Source organism: Neophocaena asiaeorientalis, unplaced genomic scaffold (assembly GCF_003031525.2).
Source record: "Neophocaena asiaeorientalis asiaeorientalis breed wild unplaced genomic scaffold, Neophocaena_asiaeorientalis_V1.1 scaffold280, whole genome shotgun sequence".
Lineage (NCBI taxonomy): Eukaryota > Metazoa > Chordata > Mammalia > Artiodactyla > Phocoenidae > Neophocaena > Neophocaena asiaeorientalis.
This window is the reverse complement of record NW_020185321.1, coordinates 9,588,715-9,605,952: the sequence shown is the minus strand read 5'-3', so window position 1 is coordinate 9,605,952 and position 17,238 is coordinate 9,588,715. Positions and strand designations below refer to the sequence as shown.

At 38.9% G+C, this 17,238-nt stretch overlaps 1 protein-coding gene across 3 annotated transcripts in view; it reads left to right on the top strand.

Annotated features, from left to right (window-relative positions):
- Window positions 1–17,238, top strand: part of PLD1 (phospholipase D1) — a 203,937-nt gene that overhangs the window by 118,805 nt on the left and 67,894 nt on the right. For all 3 annotated transcript variants that reach the window (XM_024734104.1, XM_024734106.1, XM_024734105.1), the window contains exons 13-16: window positions 6,328–6,438; window positions 8,340–8,540; window positions 9,579–9,792; window positions 10,387–10,500. In XM_024734104.1, coding sequence (XP_024589872.1) covers window positions 6,328–6,438; window positions 8,340–8,540; window positions 9,579–9,792; window positions 10,387–10,500 — 640 coding nt within the window. The remainder of the gene's footprint in view (window positions 1–6,327; window positions 6,439–8,339; window positions 8,541–9,578; window positions 9,793–10,386; window positions 10,501–17,238) is intronic.

Sequence of the window (17,238 nt, the reverse complement as noted above, 5' to 3'; positions counted from 1 at the left end):
CTTTTTACTATTATTTGAAACTGTCTTAACTTTTAGAATTCTGTCATTAAACATTCTAGCAGATTTGTAGGTCCTAAGTAATTGGGGTTAGTATCAATATTTTCTATTTATCACAGCCATCACTTATTTCTTTTTTTCCATCCTCTACATTCCACTACCCCTTTCCCACTCACCTTTCCCCCTTCCTTCAATGTCTTTTCCCCATGCCTTTAGTTTAGGATATCTGGGGATAGTATAGGCAGACCTCACTGTTGATATTAAAGGCAAAAGAAGTTGATTGTCTTTATTTCAGACACATGTTCTGCCAAACAGCATCATTTTCAAGGCTAGTCTAATCTGTTGTCTCAACAGACTTCCATTCACAAAATTTGAAATTCTGGTCTTGAAAAGCATTATTTGCATATTCATTAAATAATCCATCATACAGTTACGGTGTCTTCTCTGAGCCTGGTACTACACTAATTACTAAGGATGCCATGTGTGTGAATAGGATTCCATCCCTGCCTTGCTTGCTGAAGGACTCATGTCCTGGGCTTAGTCCTAGCCTTACCAAACATCTTTCTACATATTGAATGGGCTATAACTTTCTCCATGTTTCTCTCTGCGAAATGGCAGCTTTCCCATTTCTCCTCTAAAAGTAAACTCCTGAAACTCCATTCTAATAAGTTTTTCCAGCCTTGCCTAGCGATCATCAATCATAACAGAAAATCCTCTCCTCATAGAACTTATCCGATGCTTTACTCTTTTAGGTTTCAATTAACATGTTTTTGTTGAATGCCTCTTACGTGCAGGGCACTTGGCTAATCACATGGGAATGTACAAAAATAAAAGACACGATTCTTGACCTGAAGGAGCTTAAAAATCTACACAAGAGTCAGCTGGGTACAGAGACAGTGCCAAGATTCCAAGCAGGAGGGAGAGCATTGGGTAGGTCTGATGTGGAAGCCCCTCACAACATGAGGACTTTAGGGCATTTAGTATGGGCCAGAAATTTTAAAAGAAGCGCTTTCTAGGTATAGGAAGTGTGATGAGGAAACATTCTGGATGCAGGAATTCATAAGGCCTTATCAGTCACAGCAAGGTGACAAAGTTGATGACACCGAGTGTTAGCATAGGTAGGATGGGAGATCGAGCTGGAAAGGCCGTTGGGATGTGGAGGCTTTGCGAGTCAAGCCAGTGGTTTGCACTTTACGGACGACAGTGGGGAACCACTGTCGGGGGCGGGGGTATGATGGAAGAAGGATGATCTGGTAAATATGGTGTGTTGGGATGGTGAATCTGGTAGTAGGAGGAAGTGGGAAGAACCCAGAGTCAGAGAGCTACATTTTAGATCATGTGCATGTGAGGTGCCTACAGGACATCTAAGTATACTCCAGAAAGCGAGTTGCCAGATCAGGGCTCAGGAGGCAGGTCCTGCAAACCTGGTCCTCCACTTCATGGTAGCTGGCGTGTGTTTGTTTATTCCCCTCAGCATATCTGTCCAGGTCCCTTTTCTGTCACTATCATGGCTTCTCTTTGCTTTTACGGCCCATGAATCCTGTGAGGTACCAGGTGAATACCATGACCAGGTAAATAGTGCTGCCTGATAACCGTGCTTTGTTTGCTTCAATTTCATCTGCTTTTTGAAACTTGTAATTTTTAACTTGCCTGAAATGAGTTTTTTAATTTCCTAAGGAAATAGTAATACTATTAAATATTAATTTCTCAGTGGTACATTTAAGAGAATTGCTCTTCCTTAATCCAGTTACAAAATATTATTAAATTTTTAACATTCAGATCATTCCAGATTGACATTTCATATGCTCATAAACACTGCTTCACATAAATAGTTTCTGAAAGCCACTAGCTTCACAAAGTACTGGGTTTAAAATAGCATTTATTCTTGCATTAATGGGTCCCAGAGGTCCGCAAGGTTGATTGAAATGAATTATTTTTTTCTTCTAACTGGTTGTGCAGATCTTTGGGGAGAAATTTAGTGTCTCTGCTTTATAGCCAACATACAGGCAAACATTTCTTTTAATGGATGTTTCTTAGGGGGAAAATACAATATTTTGTTTCTCTGGTAATAGCCAAGTTGATATTTTCCTGTTTCTTTGGCCTTCTGATATGCAATGTCATCATTTAAAATAGTGTAAGCCAATGTTGAGAGGCAGACTGCTTTAACTCAAAGCAGCATCCCAGGGTTTTCACAGTTCTGCATTTATTGCACTAAGAGGTGAGGTAAGTTGCATCATAGTTATTGTAACTTGCCTCTCCTGTTGTGGAGCACAGGCTCCGGACGCGCAGGCTCAATGGCCATGGCTCACGGGCCTAGCCGCTCCGTGGCATGTGGGATCTTCCCGGACCGGGGCACGAACCCGTGTCCCCTGCATTGGCAGGCGGACTCTCAACCACTGCCCCACCAGGGAAGCCCCAATTTGTATATTTTAACCTTAGAAATATGTGATATTTCTGATGAGACTTGCACCAAAAGATTCTTCAAGTGCGGCCACCTGGAGACTTAACAGAACCTAGGTTCTCAGGGAGGATTTTGTCGTCAGGTTAATTTCTTTCTGTCCTGGGCCACAAGGCACATTCTAGAGTTGCGGTCCGTGACCAACAGGAGGGAAAGATGTCCAGGTTTGTCAAACGAGATGAATAATCACGTCACTGCAGAGAAAAATCAAAGGGAATCTTACCAAAATGGTGGGCTAGAAGGGCATGGCAGGGAAGGAGGGAAGGGATCTTCAACCTTAAGGATTGTGCTTTGAACAAAACTGGTTTTAAAAAAAAGGCGCATGAGCACATGTGCTCTTACATCCCAGTGCTGCTTGCATTTAAATGGTGAGGATACGATTTTGTTTTTATCCTTTACTTTGCATGTTCCTAAAATATCGCACACCTCCTCCACCCCCCATCCCCCCCTCCACTGGGGAAGCTCTTGACAAGTGATGATCCTGGAGATGTGTTAGCTAAGCTATCTTTAGACATGGACAAACTTAGCTACATTTAGAAAATATTTGACCACAGTGCTTGAACAATCAGAGAAAAAAGCTGGCTCAGAAGCAAAGTCTCTTGATTTCAACTATAAAAGATATTTATTTTTCATTTTCTTCACATGCATTTGTATGTGTAAAGCGCCTAAAAATTCCTACTGTTAATAGTATTATATCTGTTCTACTTGCTTAAAAACTAATTAGAAAAGAGTATAGAACTTTTATCTTTTTAAACTCAGGTGTCATAAAGTTTATTCTGTGGAATCCTTGGGTTAGTTGACTGCAGCAGAGATAAGAAACATGGCATAGAAACGTAAGAAGCACAGTCAAGTCCAGGCTATTTGTTTTCCTACTTCCCCTATTAATACTTTTCTTCTGAGCAAAAAGTAATTTCCCCTGGGGTCACTAAAAGGCATTGGTAAAACACTGGATACTTCAAAAGTGTATTTTTGAAATTACAGAATTAACATCAGTCCTTTTTTTTGTAATTGGGCTTTCATTTTGCACAAATAGTTCCCATATTTTGTATAAGTCTGCACTACTATGGCCCAACAAATGCCTTCATTCCCAAAGGAAGTATTTTGCTTTGCCCTTTATAGTTTAGAGTTTATGGCAGTGTTGTAATGCCTTGACCAAAAGAAGAGGAATTTATTGCTTTATTATCACAGGAATCTTGTCACTAATTAACTGTTTATTGTGGGCATGGACATAGGTAAATAATTGTAAACCAGACTACAGAAAAATGAACTTTTTATATTTAATTACTTCCTTATTAGTCATTTCTATTTAAGCTAAAATGACTTAAAAGTCTCTATCCTATTTCCTACAGAGTTATTTATTTCAATGTGAAAAGACACAGTATAGAAGAAAATGTCAGGTATTAATAGATGGAGGATAATGCTATAATCCATTAGCATTAAAAATCTCTGTTATTTAAAAAATCCATTAGTTATGCAGATAAATGGAAAATTGTAAGATTCAGGCCAGTTCCTAATTTTCAATTACTGTACTTCATGGGTAATAATCTCATAAGCCTGAGAAGCAGAATTTCATCCATTTAAAACAAATGAACTGTGATGAAAGATGTCAGGTGTAACGTTCTTTAGGTTGAAATTGGGGGTCTTAAACTTTATATTATGTCATTCAATGGGAGGCTGTTTTTTTAAACTGCTATTCAGTGCTGAATCCTAAAATATTCAAATAGCAAAGTAAATCTGAATAGTAGAGGAGAAAAATAAAATAACGTTCTAGTTTTCATTTAGAGTGCTCACTGACCAGATCGTTGGAAATTAATCTGTTCACTTCCTGCCTGCACTTTCACTTCCTTATTTCTTTACTCAAGTCTGTACTTATGTACTTGATTACAACAATAGTTGCATAATATAATAAATAACAAGCAAGTTCCAAAAGTCAGCTGTTAACCAGAGAAATAAAATGACATATGTTTTTTGTTTTTTTTTTTTGCGGTACGCAGGCCTTTCACTGCTGTGGCCTCTCCCGTTGTGGAGCACAGGCTTCGGACGCGCAGGCTCAGTGGCCGTGGCTCATGGGCCCAGGCGCTCCACGGCATGTGGGATCTTCCCAGACTGGGGCACGAACCCGGGTCCCCTGTATCGGCAGGCGGACTCTCAACCACTGTGCCACCAGGGAAGCCCCCGACATATGTATTTTTAATCCTGTTTTTTTTCAGAGCAAGAATGGGTCTTCTCTTAGTACTCAGATTTCTTTAATGTAGCCCAGAATGTAAATCTAGTGTATCCCTTCAAAAATATGCACACTTTTCAGATACTACTAACACCAAGTAAGATACAGTTAGTATTTTGAAGTGATGTGTTATTATAAGGATTTAGGGGCCAAAATATGCTTTTTATTGGCAGAGCAACATTGGGGAACTGTATATATGTTTGATTTACTCCAAGATTTTACATCTTGCAGCCTAAAAATATTAACTCTTATGTTATTTCACATTTTTATAGCATTGCAAAAATATCCAGTTGTTATAAATTAGATGTGTTCAACCAGTAAGGCTTCTTAAATTTGTGACTCAAATGTCCATTATGAACAATACCTAATTACCATGGATTACATTTAAAGTGTAACTGAATTATTCACTCTAGTTTATTAGATATGCCTGCATCTCAAATACTCTAGAAAGGATTATGGAAAACTTCTTGCCTTAAATCTGTAGGATATTAAATGCCTAGGTGTAGCTACAGTACTCAATATGCACGTACTACGTTGCAGGATGCTTTCAGAGCTGCTGGGTACAGTAAATGCAAATTAAAATGTTGCAAACTGCACAGCAACACTGAGGATGCAAACCTAAAAAGTAAAAAAGTGATATAAGAAGTGAGGGTAAATAAGATGGGGTTTCCTGGAGGAACTGTGTGTTGGTGGCGGAACTGTATAAGCAGACAGGGATGGGGGAGGACATTCAGGTGTCAGGCAATTTATCATAAGCTAAAACCTTGTCACCGCCCAAAGCTAGGAGAGAAATTACTAGTACTTTTCTATACTACTAGCTGTCGGGCATTTCTTTGATGGTTAATATTAAGAATAAATATTATTTGTATAGCATATTAAAGTTTATGAGGCAATTTTGATTTAATTTGACCTTCACAACGGCCTTGTCTACTTTCTTTTAGGTCCAAGGTCTTAGGATGGATCAATGTTAATTTCTGTGCTGCTGCTAAAACTCGGGGATTTTTGAATGTTAGAGAAGCTGACTTCTGAAGAAGTCATTTCAGTGGTGAAATAGACATTAATGATTTAATTATGGGTTAAGAGTATGAACCAATACATTCACCTCTGAAGCCTGAGACATGTTTTTGCCACTGAAATAATTTTTAATAAAGAAAAACTCTGTGAAAATACCCCTAGAAACATTTAAGGCATGTTTAGCATAATTTATTGCATCAGAGTTTTAAAAACACTGTTATTTCAATTCTTTGTGGTATAATAAAGACAAGCAGAAGATCCTAATCCTGTAACATGAATCAGGTCAAAACTTTCCTCAAGGTCAAGTGTTCTGAGATGTTCAAAGTTGTAAGACTATCAGATACTTTTAGTATTTCAAGTTGCAATTTCAACTTTCTGGCTATAATTAGTCAAATACTGACTGTCTCAGTATGACAAGTCATAGAACGGAAGGGAGATAAATTTTTAATATTTGTGTCTTAATATACACTTATGTTTCACCTTCTTGTATTGCACTTTTCATTAAATATTTTATTATACTTGTCTATAGAAAAAATTTTTTAAAAGTACAATGCCCCAGAAATGAAGAAGAAAAAGAAAATCATAACCTACCTCCAGAAATTCTTACTCCTCCTTGTGTTTTCTCTTGTGACAGCAACAGGGGGTGCGTATCTTCATTATGCTCTACAAAGAGGTGGAACTTGCTCTTGGAATCAATAGTGAATACAGCAAGAGGACTTTGATGCATCTACACCCCAACATAAAGGTATTCAGGTCATCTTGCTTAACAATGTTCCTCCTTTATTATTCTGTAGTTTTTCAGATACATTTTACTTTGAGAAGTGGTAATCTTTAGAATTCCCTAATGTATATTTTGAATCAATAATATTGTGAACTTCTCAGAAATAAAATAATTATACTTTCTTATACTTCTGATCTTGATGGAGTCAGCAGAGTTCTCATTTCTGCTTCTCTTACCCTGATAATTTAGCCAGGAACATTCTTCCTAGAGTTGTTTTAAGAGCCCTGTCAAGTTTCTATACTCCTCATTAAGGTTATCCTGGAACCTCTTAAATGTGATCTCCCTGGGATATCCCTTGAACACTGATAGTAACAAAGAGAACTCCTTTAGGATTTAGAGTGCTCTCCTTAAAAGCACTTTGTATACAGTACTAGTAAAGTGAATAAACATGATAAGCAATTTGAAAAAAGCCTTTTGATATTTTACCAAAGACCTGAAGCCTATCAGTAAATATTGTTGCCCAGTCACTGAGCTACATCAAGACAATGAATTAATCTTCAGCAGGCTTAAAGTATATAATGATTATATATTTCACTTGATTAAAAAAAGATATTCCATGTAAATAATAACCAAAAGAGAGCAGGAGTGGCTATACTAATATTGGACAAAACAGACTTTAAATCAATAAAGTTTACAATAGATAAAGGACATTATATATTAATAAAAGGTTCAATGCAGCAAGAAAATGTAATAATTATAAACATTTACATACCTAATACTGACCATCAAAATATATAAAGCAAACATTGAAAGAATTGAAGGGTGAAATAAAGCAGTTCTGTAATAACAGTTGGACACTTTAATATCACACTCTCAATAATGGATTGGTATATACATACAATGGAATATTTTTCAGTCTTAAAAAGGAAGGAAATTCTGACATGTGTTAAAACATGGATGAATCTTGAAGACATTATTCTAAGTAAAATAAGCCAGACATAAAGACAGATATTGTGTGATTCCATTTACATGAGATACCTAGAGTGGTCAAATTCATAGAGACAGAAAGTAGATGGTAGTTGCCAGATTTTGTGAGGAGGAGGGAACAAGGAGTTTCTGTTTAATAGGTACAGAGTTCCAGTTTTGCAAACTAAAAAGTTCTGGTGATGGATAGTGGTGATGGTTGCACTATATGAACATGCTTAACACCACTGAACTGTACACTTAAAAAGGTTAATATGGTAAATTTTATGTTATGTGTATTTTACCACAATAAAAACATGTTACTAAAAAATAAAGTTGCCTCCAAAGTTTTTGGAATATTTCTACTTAAAGACATACAAAAAGAGGTCAGTCTGGGGTTATTTAAGAGAGAATTCCGTTTGAAACCGGGAGGTTAATAACTTCTTAAATTACCTTTAAAGTCAAGAGCTGCCAAAGCATCTGTATCCCTATATCAGTATGATTACTAGTTCAACGTAATAACTGCCCAAATATCAATATACGCATTAAAAAATTTTGTCAGAGATAGGTGTAGGCTAAAACGTTTCAGTGTTTTCTATATAACATATAACATAACCCTTTAGGGGGAAAAGGGAATCTGCTATTCCATTGAACTTTTATTGAAATATGTGGCCAAATTTCAAGCTAAAGGGCAGCTTCCCCAATATGTGAGGGGTCCAGGGTGGTCAGGGGAGTTTTGAAAAGTATCCAGGGGTAAATACTGAGGATAAAATAAATAAATACTCTGCTAAATACTGAGGATAAAATTAGAAGTTTGGGGATTTTCTTTGATGTATAGATAGCACATTTTAGCATTTGAATTGTAGGAAATGTTGTTCAGGGGAGTAAACAGACCTATTTTATTATAATATGAAAGACATTTTAGAAAGCATATTACGTGTGTGTTTTTTTTTCCTCTCAAGGTGATGAGGCACCCAGATCATGTGTCATCCAGTGTATATCTGTGGGCTCATCACGAGAAACTCATCATCATCGACCAGTCGGTTGCCTTTGTGGGTGGGATTGACCTGGCCTATGGAAGGTGGGATGACAATGAACACAGACTCACGGACGTGGGCAGCGTGAAGCGCGTCATCGGGGGACCTTCTCTGGTTTCCCTCACAGTTAGTAAATTTCACCTTTATGGACCTGCATATAAGGGACACAGTTTGTATAAGTGTGTATTAATAGTGTGATTGGTTGACTGATGGATTGAATGAGAGGTGGCATATCCCTGGAGAGGTAAAGAACATTGAGTCCAACACAGACCTGGTTTCAAATACCACTTAGTGAGTCTGTAACTATGCATCTGTTAATCTCAGTTTCTTCTCTTGTAAGAAGAGAAAACAGATCTGATAGAGCATTTGCTATCTCATAGTCAGTTCCTTTGCTTTCCATTTAAATTCAAGATTTAGTTCCTATTTGGGAAAAAAGTTCATAAACAAAAATGTGCGACAAAATTGGACTTTAAGTTAAATAAGCAACCTTATTACAATTAGCTGCCAAGGTTTTTGAAATCTTCCTTCTTACAAACATACAAAAATAGGATAGGTCAGTCTGGAGTCATTTAGGGAATTCTATTTGAAAGCAGGAGGTTAATAACTTCTCAAAGTATCTTTCAAATCAAGAGCTGCCAAAATCTCTAAATGCCTGTATTTGTAACTTGTTACTTCAACTCAAATGGTTGCCAAATATCAGTATGCTTATTAAAAAGTTTGACGGGCTCCATCTTATTTTACTGCTGTACATGTTGGTGACTTTTCTGGGAAAACAGAGATTTAGTGAAAAGGTAACGGGGAAAATAACTGACAGAAAAAGCATCGCTTACTTAATATTTATCAGAGGAAGAAGTTCAGTAGCTCAACAGTGAGTATAACTCATGTAATTGTATTTGAAACCAAAAGGTTAATTGGCATGAAATTTCTGGCCCAGTGAAAGAGGAACTATAATGGACTTCCTGGTATCCCTTTGGAAGTATTTAAACAGCTCACAAGAATCGCCCACTGCCCTGTGGCTGACCTCACACATATTATTGTGTGTCTCTTAGGGAGCCTCCATCATGTGTAAACTTTAAACTGGAATTCAAAGGCCACAGTGCAGCTTATCTTATGCAGTTTCTTTTCTTCTCTTTCTTTTTCTTGTTTTTTAAATAATTTTCTCAGGCTGAAACAACAGAGTCTATGGAATCCTTATGCCTCAAAGATAAAAACGAATCTAACAAAAATCTGCCCGTCCTGAAGACTGTTGATGATGCAGATTCAAAACTGAAAGGAATAGGAAAGCCCAGAAAGTTCTCCAAATTCAGCCTCTACAGGCAGCTGCACAGACACCACCTACGCAACACAGACAGCATCAGCAGCATTGACAGCGCCTCCAGTAAGTCATCGTCTGCACTGGAATTTATCTCAACAATGCTCTGTTCCTCCATAGCCAGACACTGTATATACCTGTTTGCAGAACTTGTCCTTCTATAATGGAGTAAAGTGAACAATGCTGAGAAGTCATTATATCATCCTATTCAGCCTCATGCCATTTCACGGCTCTGTTCGACCCATTTTAGAACAGATTTATTGTTTTATTCACATCACTAGTCATAACAGCCACAATTCATGCTTCTAATGGTTGTAGAATGACTAAGCATTTCTGAAATAACGCCGTTATAAAGGAAAAAGAAAAGTATTAGGTGTACTTTATAAACTTTTCATATAAGAGATTTCATGTCTCTTTCTATCCAGAAATACACCCAGCTTTTATCCTCAAACATCAGATTTTCTACATCTTATAAATTTACCATTCTTTAAGATTTGTCTTAAAGCTCTACAGTTTTCTGTTGCACAGAATTTGTGACTGATTTTATAGCCTCGCCTTGTTTTTAAAATGATTGAAGCTGCTTCTGAGTTTAGAAAACTTGGTATATTTATATATATATCTATATCTCTTTGTAAAGAAAGAACTCTCAACTTTCTCCAGGTGATTGTAATCACTGTAGGAGTCGTCAGAATTTAATCCATGGTTTAAAGCCCCACTTGAAACTCTTTCGCTCTTCCAGTGAGTCTGAGCAGGGGCTCACTAGACCTAACATTGGTAAGTGATGTGTGAAGCGCCACAATCTCTGTAGGCTTCAGCTTTTGCTGCATGAGCAGAGTGACTGTGTCTCTGGATTGGCTTTCCATTCTCACAGTTTTCACCCCATGTATACTTTTAGAATTGATAATCTGATAAGTTTCTCTAAGAACTAGGTTCTCGAATAAATTAATCAGGGCCTAAAATATGGTGGAATGAAGAGGAACTTGGCAATGGATCAGATTTAGTAACAAGTGATCATCATAATAAATGGCAACCATAGTAAAATTGTGAGCTAGCATTTACTGTGTGCAGGCTCTGCCGCTCACTGCCCCGAGCGCTTGTGGGGCTTGGTAATAACAGTGTTATCTCCTTTTTACAGACGAACCAATGGCAGGGTTAGAGATGATAAGTGATGTGCCCAGAGAAGTTCTAGTTTATCAGTCTCCCAGAAGTCATGCTTCAGACTTGTGATTTAGCAGATATGCAGATGACTACATCAGGACCTTTTGGCTAAATTCTTAAGGCCACAGTTCTGTGTACTATTTAGGAGATGGCTGAGATAGAGCCCAGCTAGCATGGCTGGCTGTGAGTCACTTGTGGCTGTCAAGAGCTGATGACCCTGAACGTTAAACTGGACCTTGAGCAGTGGTTCCAGCATTCTGTAGTCTGGAGACCCTGCAACTTTTAAACTGATTAACCGTATATAGTGAACTAAAGCTCCCATGTGACTGTTAAGTACATTTGTTCGTCTTAAATCACATTGATATAAAATACGTAAACAACATTGATATATACTAAAATATGGAGAAGAGCATATGTGGAGAGACATTTTCTTTATTTAACATACAGCTAGTCCTTGATGCCTGTGTGGATTCAGTGATAGCTCACAGTAATTCCTGCGCTCCGTAGAGCGTCCTAGCCCTGAGACAGGGCACTGGGGAGTCCAGAGAGCCAGGTCAGGGGTGCATGCCGGGGCAGACATTAAAGATAAAAGGTTGCAAACAGGTCCAGGTATTGCTTTGTAATTCCAGAGTGTGGCTTTGCTGCGTTAGGACTGATGATGAGATGGAGGAATGAAGTTGTGAAACATGAAGTCAAGGGGACTGAATGCTAGTGTTGCTGATAACAGGATTGGGGGCAAGTGGAAAAGAAGATGCAAGCTGGGTGCAGACTACGTTAAGTAATTCAGGCTGATGGTAGGCTGAGGGGGTGATCACCATAGTGGAGAACTAGGGACAGCAATGTGGGTGGTTTTCAGGTGTTGATGGAAATCCTCTCCCTAATAAACTGGATACACGTCCAATGCAGTGTTTTTTATTGAGAGAGAGAGAAGAGAGAAAGTAAACAACCTAAAATCCAAGAGTAGAGGATGGAGGATGGTTGAGAACATAATGAGCAGTTCATTCCCTTGATGGAATTGCACAATCATTAAAATCTGTAAGTGGGGGGCTTCCCTGGTGGCACAGTGGTTGAGAGTCCGCCTGCCGATGCAGGGGACACGGGTTCGTGTCCCGGTCCGGGAAGATTCCACATGCCGCGGAGCGGCTGGGCCCGTGAGCCATGGCCACTGAGCCTGCGCATCCGGAGCCTGTGCTCCACAACGGGAGAGGCCACAACAGTGAGAGGCCCATGTACCGCAAAAGAAAAAAAAAAAAAAACTGTAAGTGGGGATACAAAAATAAATGTATATGACTCATTTGTTCTTTAAATAAGTACTTACTGAGCTCCTATGTCAATCACTGTTCTAGATACTAGGGATGGAATGAACAACACAGACAAAATTCTGTTAACTAGTAGGAGAGTAAGGATGGGAATTGTATATACAAATAGATCATCAAACACAACGTGTCAGGCGGTAAGAATTATCATGGAAAACAGTACAGCAGGGGAAGGGGGGAAGGGCAGAGGGGAGGAGTTACTATTTTATGTGGGGAGGGGGTCAGAGAATGCTTTTCCAATGAAGTGAGTTTTCGAGAAAGATCAAAAGGGAGAGAAGAATCAGGATAAGATAATGTCTGTGGGGAGGGAGTCCAGCCAGGAGGAGTAGCAAGTGCAGACTATGAGGCAGGAGGGGATTGGTATGTTCCAGGAGTGGCTGAAGTCAGGTGGGCTAGGGGAGAATGATAGGAGCAAAGTCGGAGAGGGTTGGGTAGATTATAGAATTTTGGTTTATACGTTGAGTGAAAAAGGAAGCCATCAGATGGTCTTTCTTGAGCAAAGGCCAGACAAGGTCTGATTTGCATTTTTACAAACGTTTTCCTCAGAGCAGACAGGGGTGGCAAGTAGTGACCAGGCAGGTACTGAATACATCTTGAGGTGGAGCTGACAGCATTTGCTGATGCACTGCATATGGGATGTGGGGGATGGAGAGGACTCTTTCCATTAACTACATTAAGTTACAAATTTAATTTTTTAATAGGAAAAAAGTTAATTTACTTAAATAGGAAAGCCAAAGGATAGTTGAGTCCTTCTGGCGCAGTGCTTTGCAAAGTCTACTCCTTGCATCCTGGTGTTTCTCAGGGGGGCTCTGAGGATTATACTGAGGGCCCCGGACCCTCCTACCTCTATTGGTACCTGAAGGCCCCGGACCCTCCTACCTCTATTGGTACCTGTGTCAACCAGAAAAATCCCACATATATTATTTTATATATTGGACTGCCATGTGAATTTGTATTGGGAAAAAAAAAGGGAAGTTCTACTATTAATAATGAAGGAAGTTTAAAGAGCACATCTCTACATTTAAATCATGTAATGACCTAAACGTATATTGTCTTATAGGACTTGAAACCCAAATTAAGCACAGAGTGACTCTTCATTATAAATTTGAAACTGAATGTTTACTTGAGTTAATAACTTCCTTTCCTGAAGATATGAACTGGATCAGCTTCTCTGCAATGTTTCACTTGAATGGAAAAGGCCATGGCTGAACGGGGCTCCTAGCGAAGCCCGGGTTGTTTTTTGTTTTTGTTTTGTTTTTTATGCTTCATCATGGTTTCCTTTGTTTTCCATACTTTTTTTTTTTTTTATGGTCTGTGTTTTCTTTTTATAAATTTATTTATTTATTTATTTTTATTTTCGGCTGCATTGGGTCTTCTTCCTGCACACAGAGTGTACACGCAAGATCACTGTGGGTTTTTAAGTAGAAAAAACTGCACTAAAATCAGCTCATCTTAAACGTGATTAGTAACTATGGTAGATTTCTATAGTATATATTTTAATTCAAAATCACTCAGCCATCTTCAAGATTTTTTTTCTCTTAAAATTATGTTGCAAGAGGGAGAATTTCAAGCACGTTTCCTTGATACAGTTATTTTTAAAGGGTTGAATTTTTTTTTTTTTTTTCGGTACGTGGGCCTCTCACTGTTGTGGCCTCTCCCATTGCGGAGCACAGGCTCCGGACGCGCAGGCTCAGCGGCCATGGCTCACAGGCCCAGCTGCTCCATGGCATGTGGGATCTTCCCGGACCGGGGCACGAACCCGTGTCCCCTGCATCGGCAGGCGGACTCTCAACCACTGCGCCACCAGGGAAGCCCAAAAGAGTTGAATTTTATTCTTCTTATATTCAGTAATTGTTTGCTAATCTTTTCCTTTTAAGCAAGGTTTAATATATGGCTGATGGGGAAAATAATTCTTGCCATTTAGTTGAGACAAGTGTTTCAAACTCAGATATCTAATTATAAGGGGTAATGAAGAGTAGGTTAAGTCATTTCTAAACTCTGTTTTCAGTGGTGTAGAATGTATAACACTTATTTTCACTCTCAAAGAGCTTATTGTCTAATAGGTAAGTGGTGGTATTACTAACCTAGTGCCTTAGTAATTCATCAGGGGGAAATATCCTCTGGCAAGAGTTGTCAGCGAAGCCTTCTCCACAAGTGTAAACCTGATCCACAATGCCAAAATCCAACAAGTTTCAAGAACCAAGAGATTTAAAAATATATGTATATAACTCACTGGGGACCTGTTTCAGAACTGGCCGTGAATATAGGCAGAAATTCAGTAGGTAGAGACTAAGAAGGGAGAGAAACAGGCACTCCAGGTAGATGTTATATCTTAACACACATATGAGAAATGCCAACAACAAAGGGGGAAACCAACAGCAAAATGAAAAGACAACCTACTGAATGGGAGACGATATTTGTAAATGATATATATAATAAGCAAATAATATCCAAAATATATAAAGAATTAGTATAACTCAAAAACAACCCAACTAAAAATGGGTAGAAAAGCTAAAGAGACATTTTTCCAAAGAAGACATACAGATGAACAACAGACACACGAAAATATAGTCAACATCACTAATTGTTAGGGAAATGCAAACCAAAACCAGAATGACATATCACTTCACACCTGTTAGAATGCCTGTTATCGAAAAGGGAAAAAATAAAAAATGTTGGCGACCATGAGGAGAAAAGGGAACTTTCATGCACTGTTGATGGGAAGGTAAATTGGTGCAGCCACTTTGGAAAGCAGTATGGAGATTCCTCAAAAAATTAAGAATAGAACTACCGTATGATCCAGCTATCCCATTTCTGGGTATTTACCTAAAAAATACAAAAATAAAAACCTAATTCAAAAAGATATATACACCTTTATGTTCATTGCAGCATTATTTACAATAGCCAAGATACGGAAACAACCTAAGTGCCCATCAGTGAATGAATAGGTAAAGATGTGGTAAATATATACAATAGAATACTGCTTAGCCATAAAACAAGATGAAATCTTGCCATTTTCAACAACATAAATGGACCTTGAGATTATTATATTAAGTGAAATAAGTCCGATGGAGAAAGACAAATACTATGTGATTTCACTGATATGTGGAATGTAAAAGACAAGGAAACAAACACAGAAACAAAATAAACAAGCAAACTAAACAGAAATAATTATGTAGATACAGAGAACAGAGTAGTGGTTACCAAAAGGGAAGGGATTGAGGGAGGTGAAATGGGTAAAGGGGATCAACTGTATGGTGATGGATGGAGAATAAATTTTTGGTGGGGAGCATGCTGTAGTGTATATAGAAGTAGAAATATAAGGTCATACACATGAAACTTACATAATGTTATAAACCAATGTTACCTCAATTAAAAAAAAGAAATTAGAAGATTCTGGATTTTAGAAAGGTAACACAATACCTATACTCTATATTATGTTACACTCCTGGCAAAGTCCAGGAAATACCCTATAAGCAAATCATTTACATTCGTGCAACATCAAGTGGGATAAATAAAGATAATAACCTCAAGTTCACGTCAGGTTTTGCTAACCAATGAGCTGTGAAGAAACATTTGGATTTTCTTCAGAGCTTTGGGGTTTTGGAATTGCTGTTGATAGGTAGTTAATTTGTATGGATTGGGCTGGTGGGATATAATTGTACCAATATCTGGAGAGTCTTGAAAGTCAGGCTGGGTCATTGACCCTCATTCCTTAAATGCTGGAGAATCCCTGGGAAGGTGGAATTTGGAGGGGGTGGGGGGTGGAGGGGAAGGGTAGGGGAATAAGGGTGGTATTTTACGAAGGTCATACTAGAGACATGGGGAGTCTGACTAGCTTGTTCCAGTGAATAAGAGAATCTTTTTTCAGAAGAAAGAATCCGCAAATTTCAGTAGGATTTGAGAAGTGGTGATGGGGAGGTGGGTGGAGAAGACAGTGAAGAAGAGAGGGGAGCCAGAGGTGATTCTGAGGTTTTGCTTGAGAAACCATGAACAGAAAGCAGAAATCTCAAGGGAAGACTTGATTTTGTAGGAATGATGGTGATTCTAGTGTTACACATGAGTTTATAGTTTGGTGGGACAACTAGGTAGATGAGGTCAAGTGAGGCATTGGACGTGGCTGTAGATCTAGAGCCCCATTGAGAAGCCAGGGCTACAGGGGTACATTTAGGGGAAAGCTGGGGAAAACCTTGTGAGGGAGGAGCTAGGAAAGAAGATCAAGAAGGGTGAGTCGGAGTAATGGTAGAGGAGTGCAGCCTTGGAAGCCAAGAGACGAGAGAAAAAACAGGAGGATGTGGCAAAGTCAGAAGACACCGGATGAGGGGCAGGAAGATACCCTCTTCCCTGGTGGCGCAGTGGTTGAGAGTCTGCCTGCCGATGCAGGGGACACGGGTTCGTGCCCCGGTCTGGGAAGATCCCACCTGCCGCGGAGTGGCTGGGCCCGTGATCCATGGCCGCTGAGCCTGCGCGTCCGGAGCCTGTGCTCCGCAACGGGAGAGGCCACAACAGTGAGAGGCCTGCATGCCAAACCAAAAAAAAAAAAAAAAAAAAAAAAAAAAAAGTTCTTCATGAACTTCAGCAGCCAGAGTCTGGGCCACCGATGGATGAGGCTTACAGTAAACTGGCATGAAAAACCGGTGCCAAAAGACAAGGCAGATGCAATTATGAAATCAACTGGAGCCAGATATAGACTAATAAGAACCACCTCAGGTCGGCATTGCTGATGTAAAAAGTCCTCCCTTCCTGCTCGTACGTGTTCATGCAATTCTGAGCAGTAATCGCAGTAAGTAGGACTATTTTGTTCTGTTTAGCCTTAATATTATTTCATTTGTTCTGAGGAGGACCCTGATTTATTTGGACTAGTTTTGGCCATGACTAAAACCAAAACCAAATTTGAACTGTGAGCAGGTTGAATTCAATTAGCACCAAGATCATTATCTGAGACTGAGAATTTGCTTTGTTTTTCTTATCAAAACTGATTATTAGGTGAGATTTTTAAACAAGTATATGTGTATACATATAAAGATTTATCCTGAAG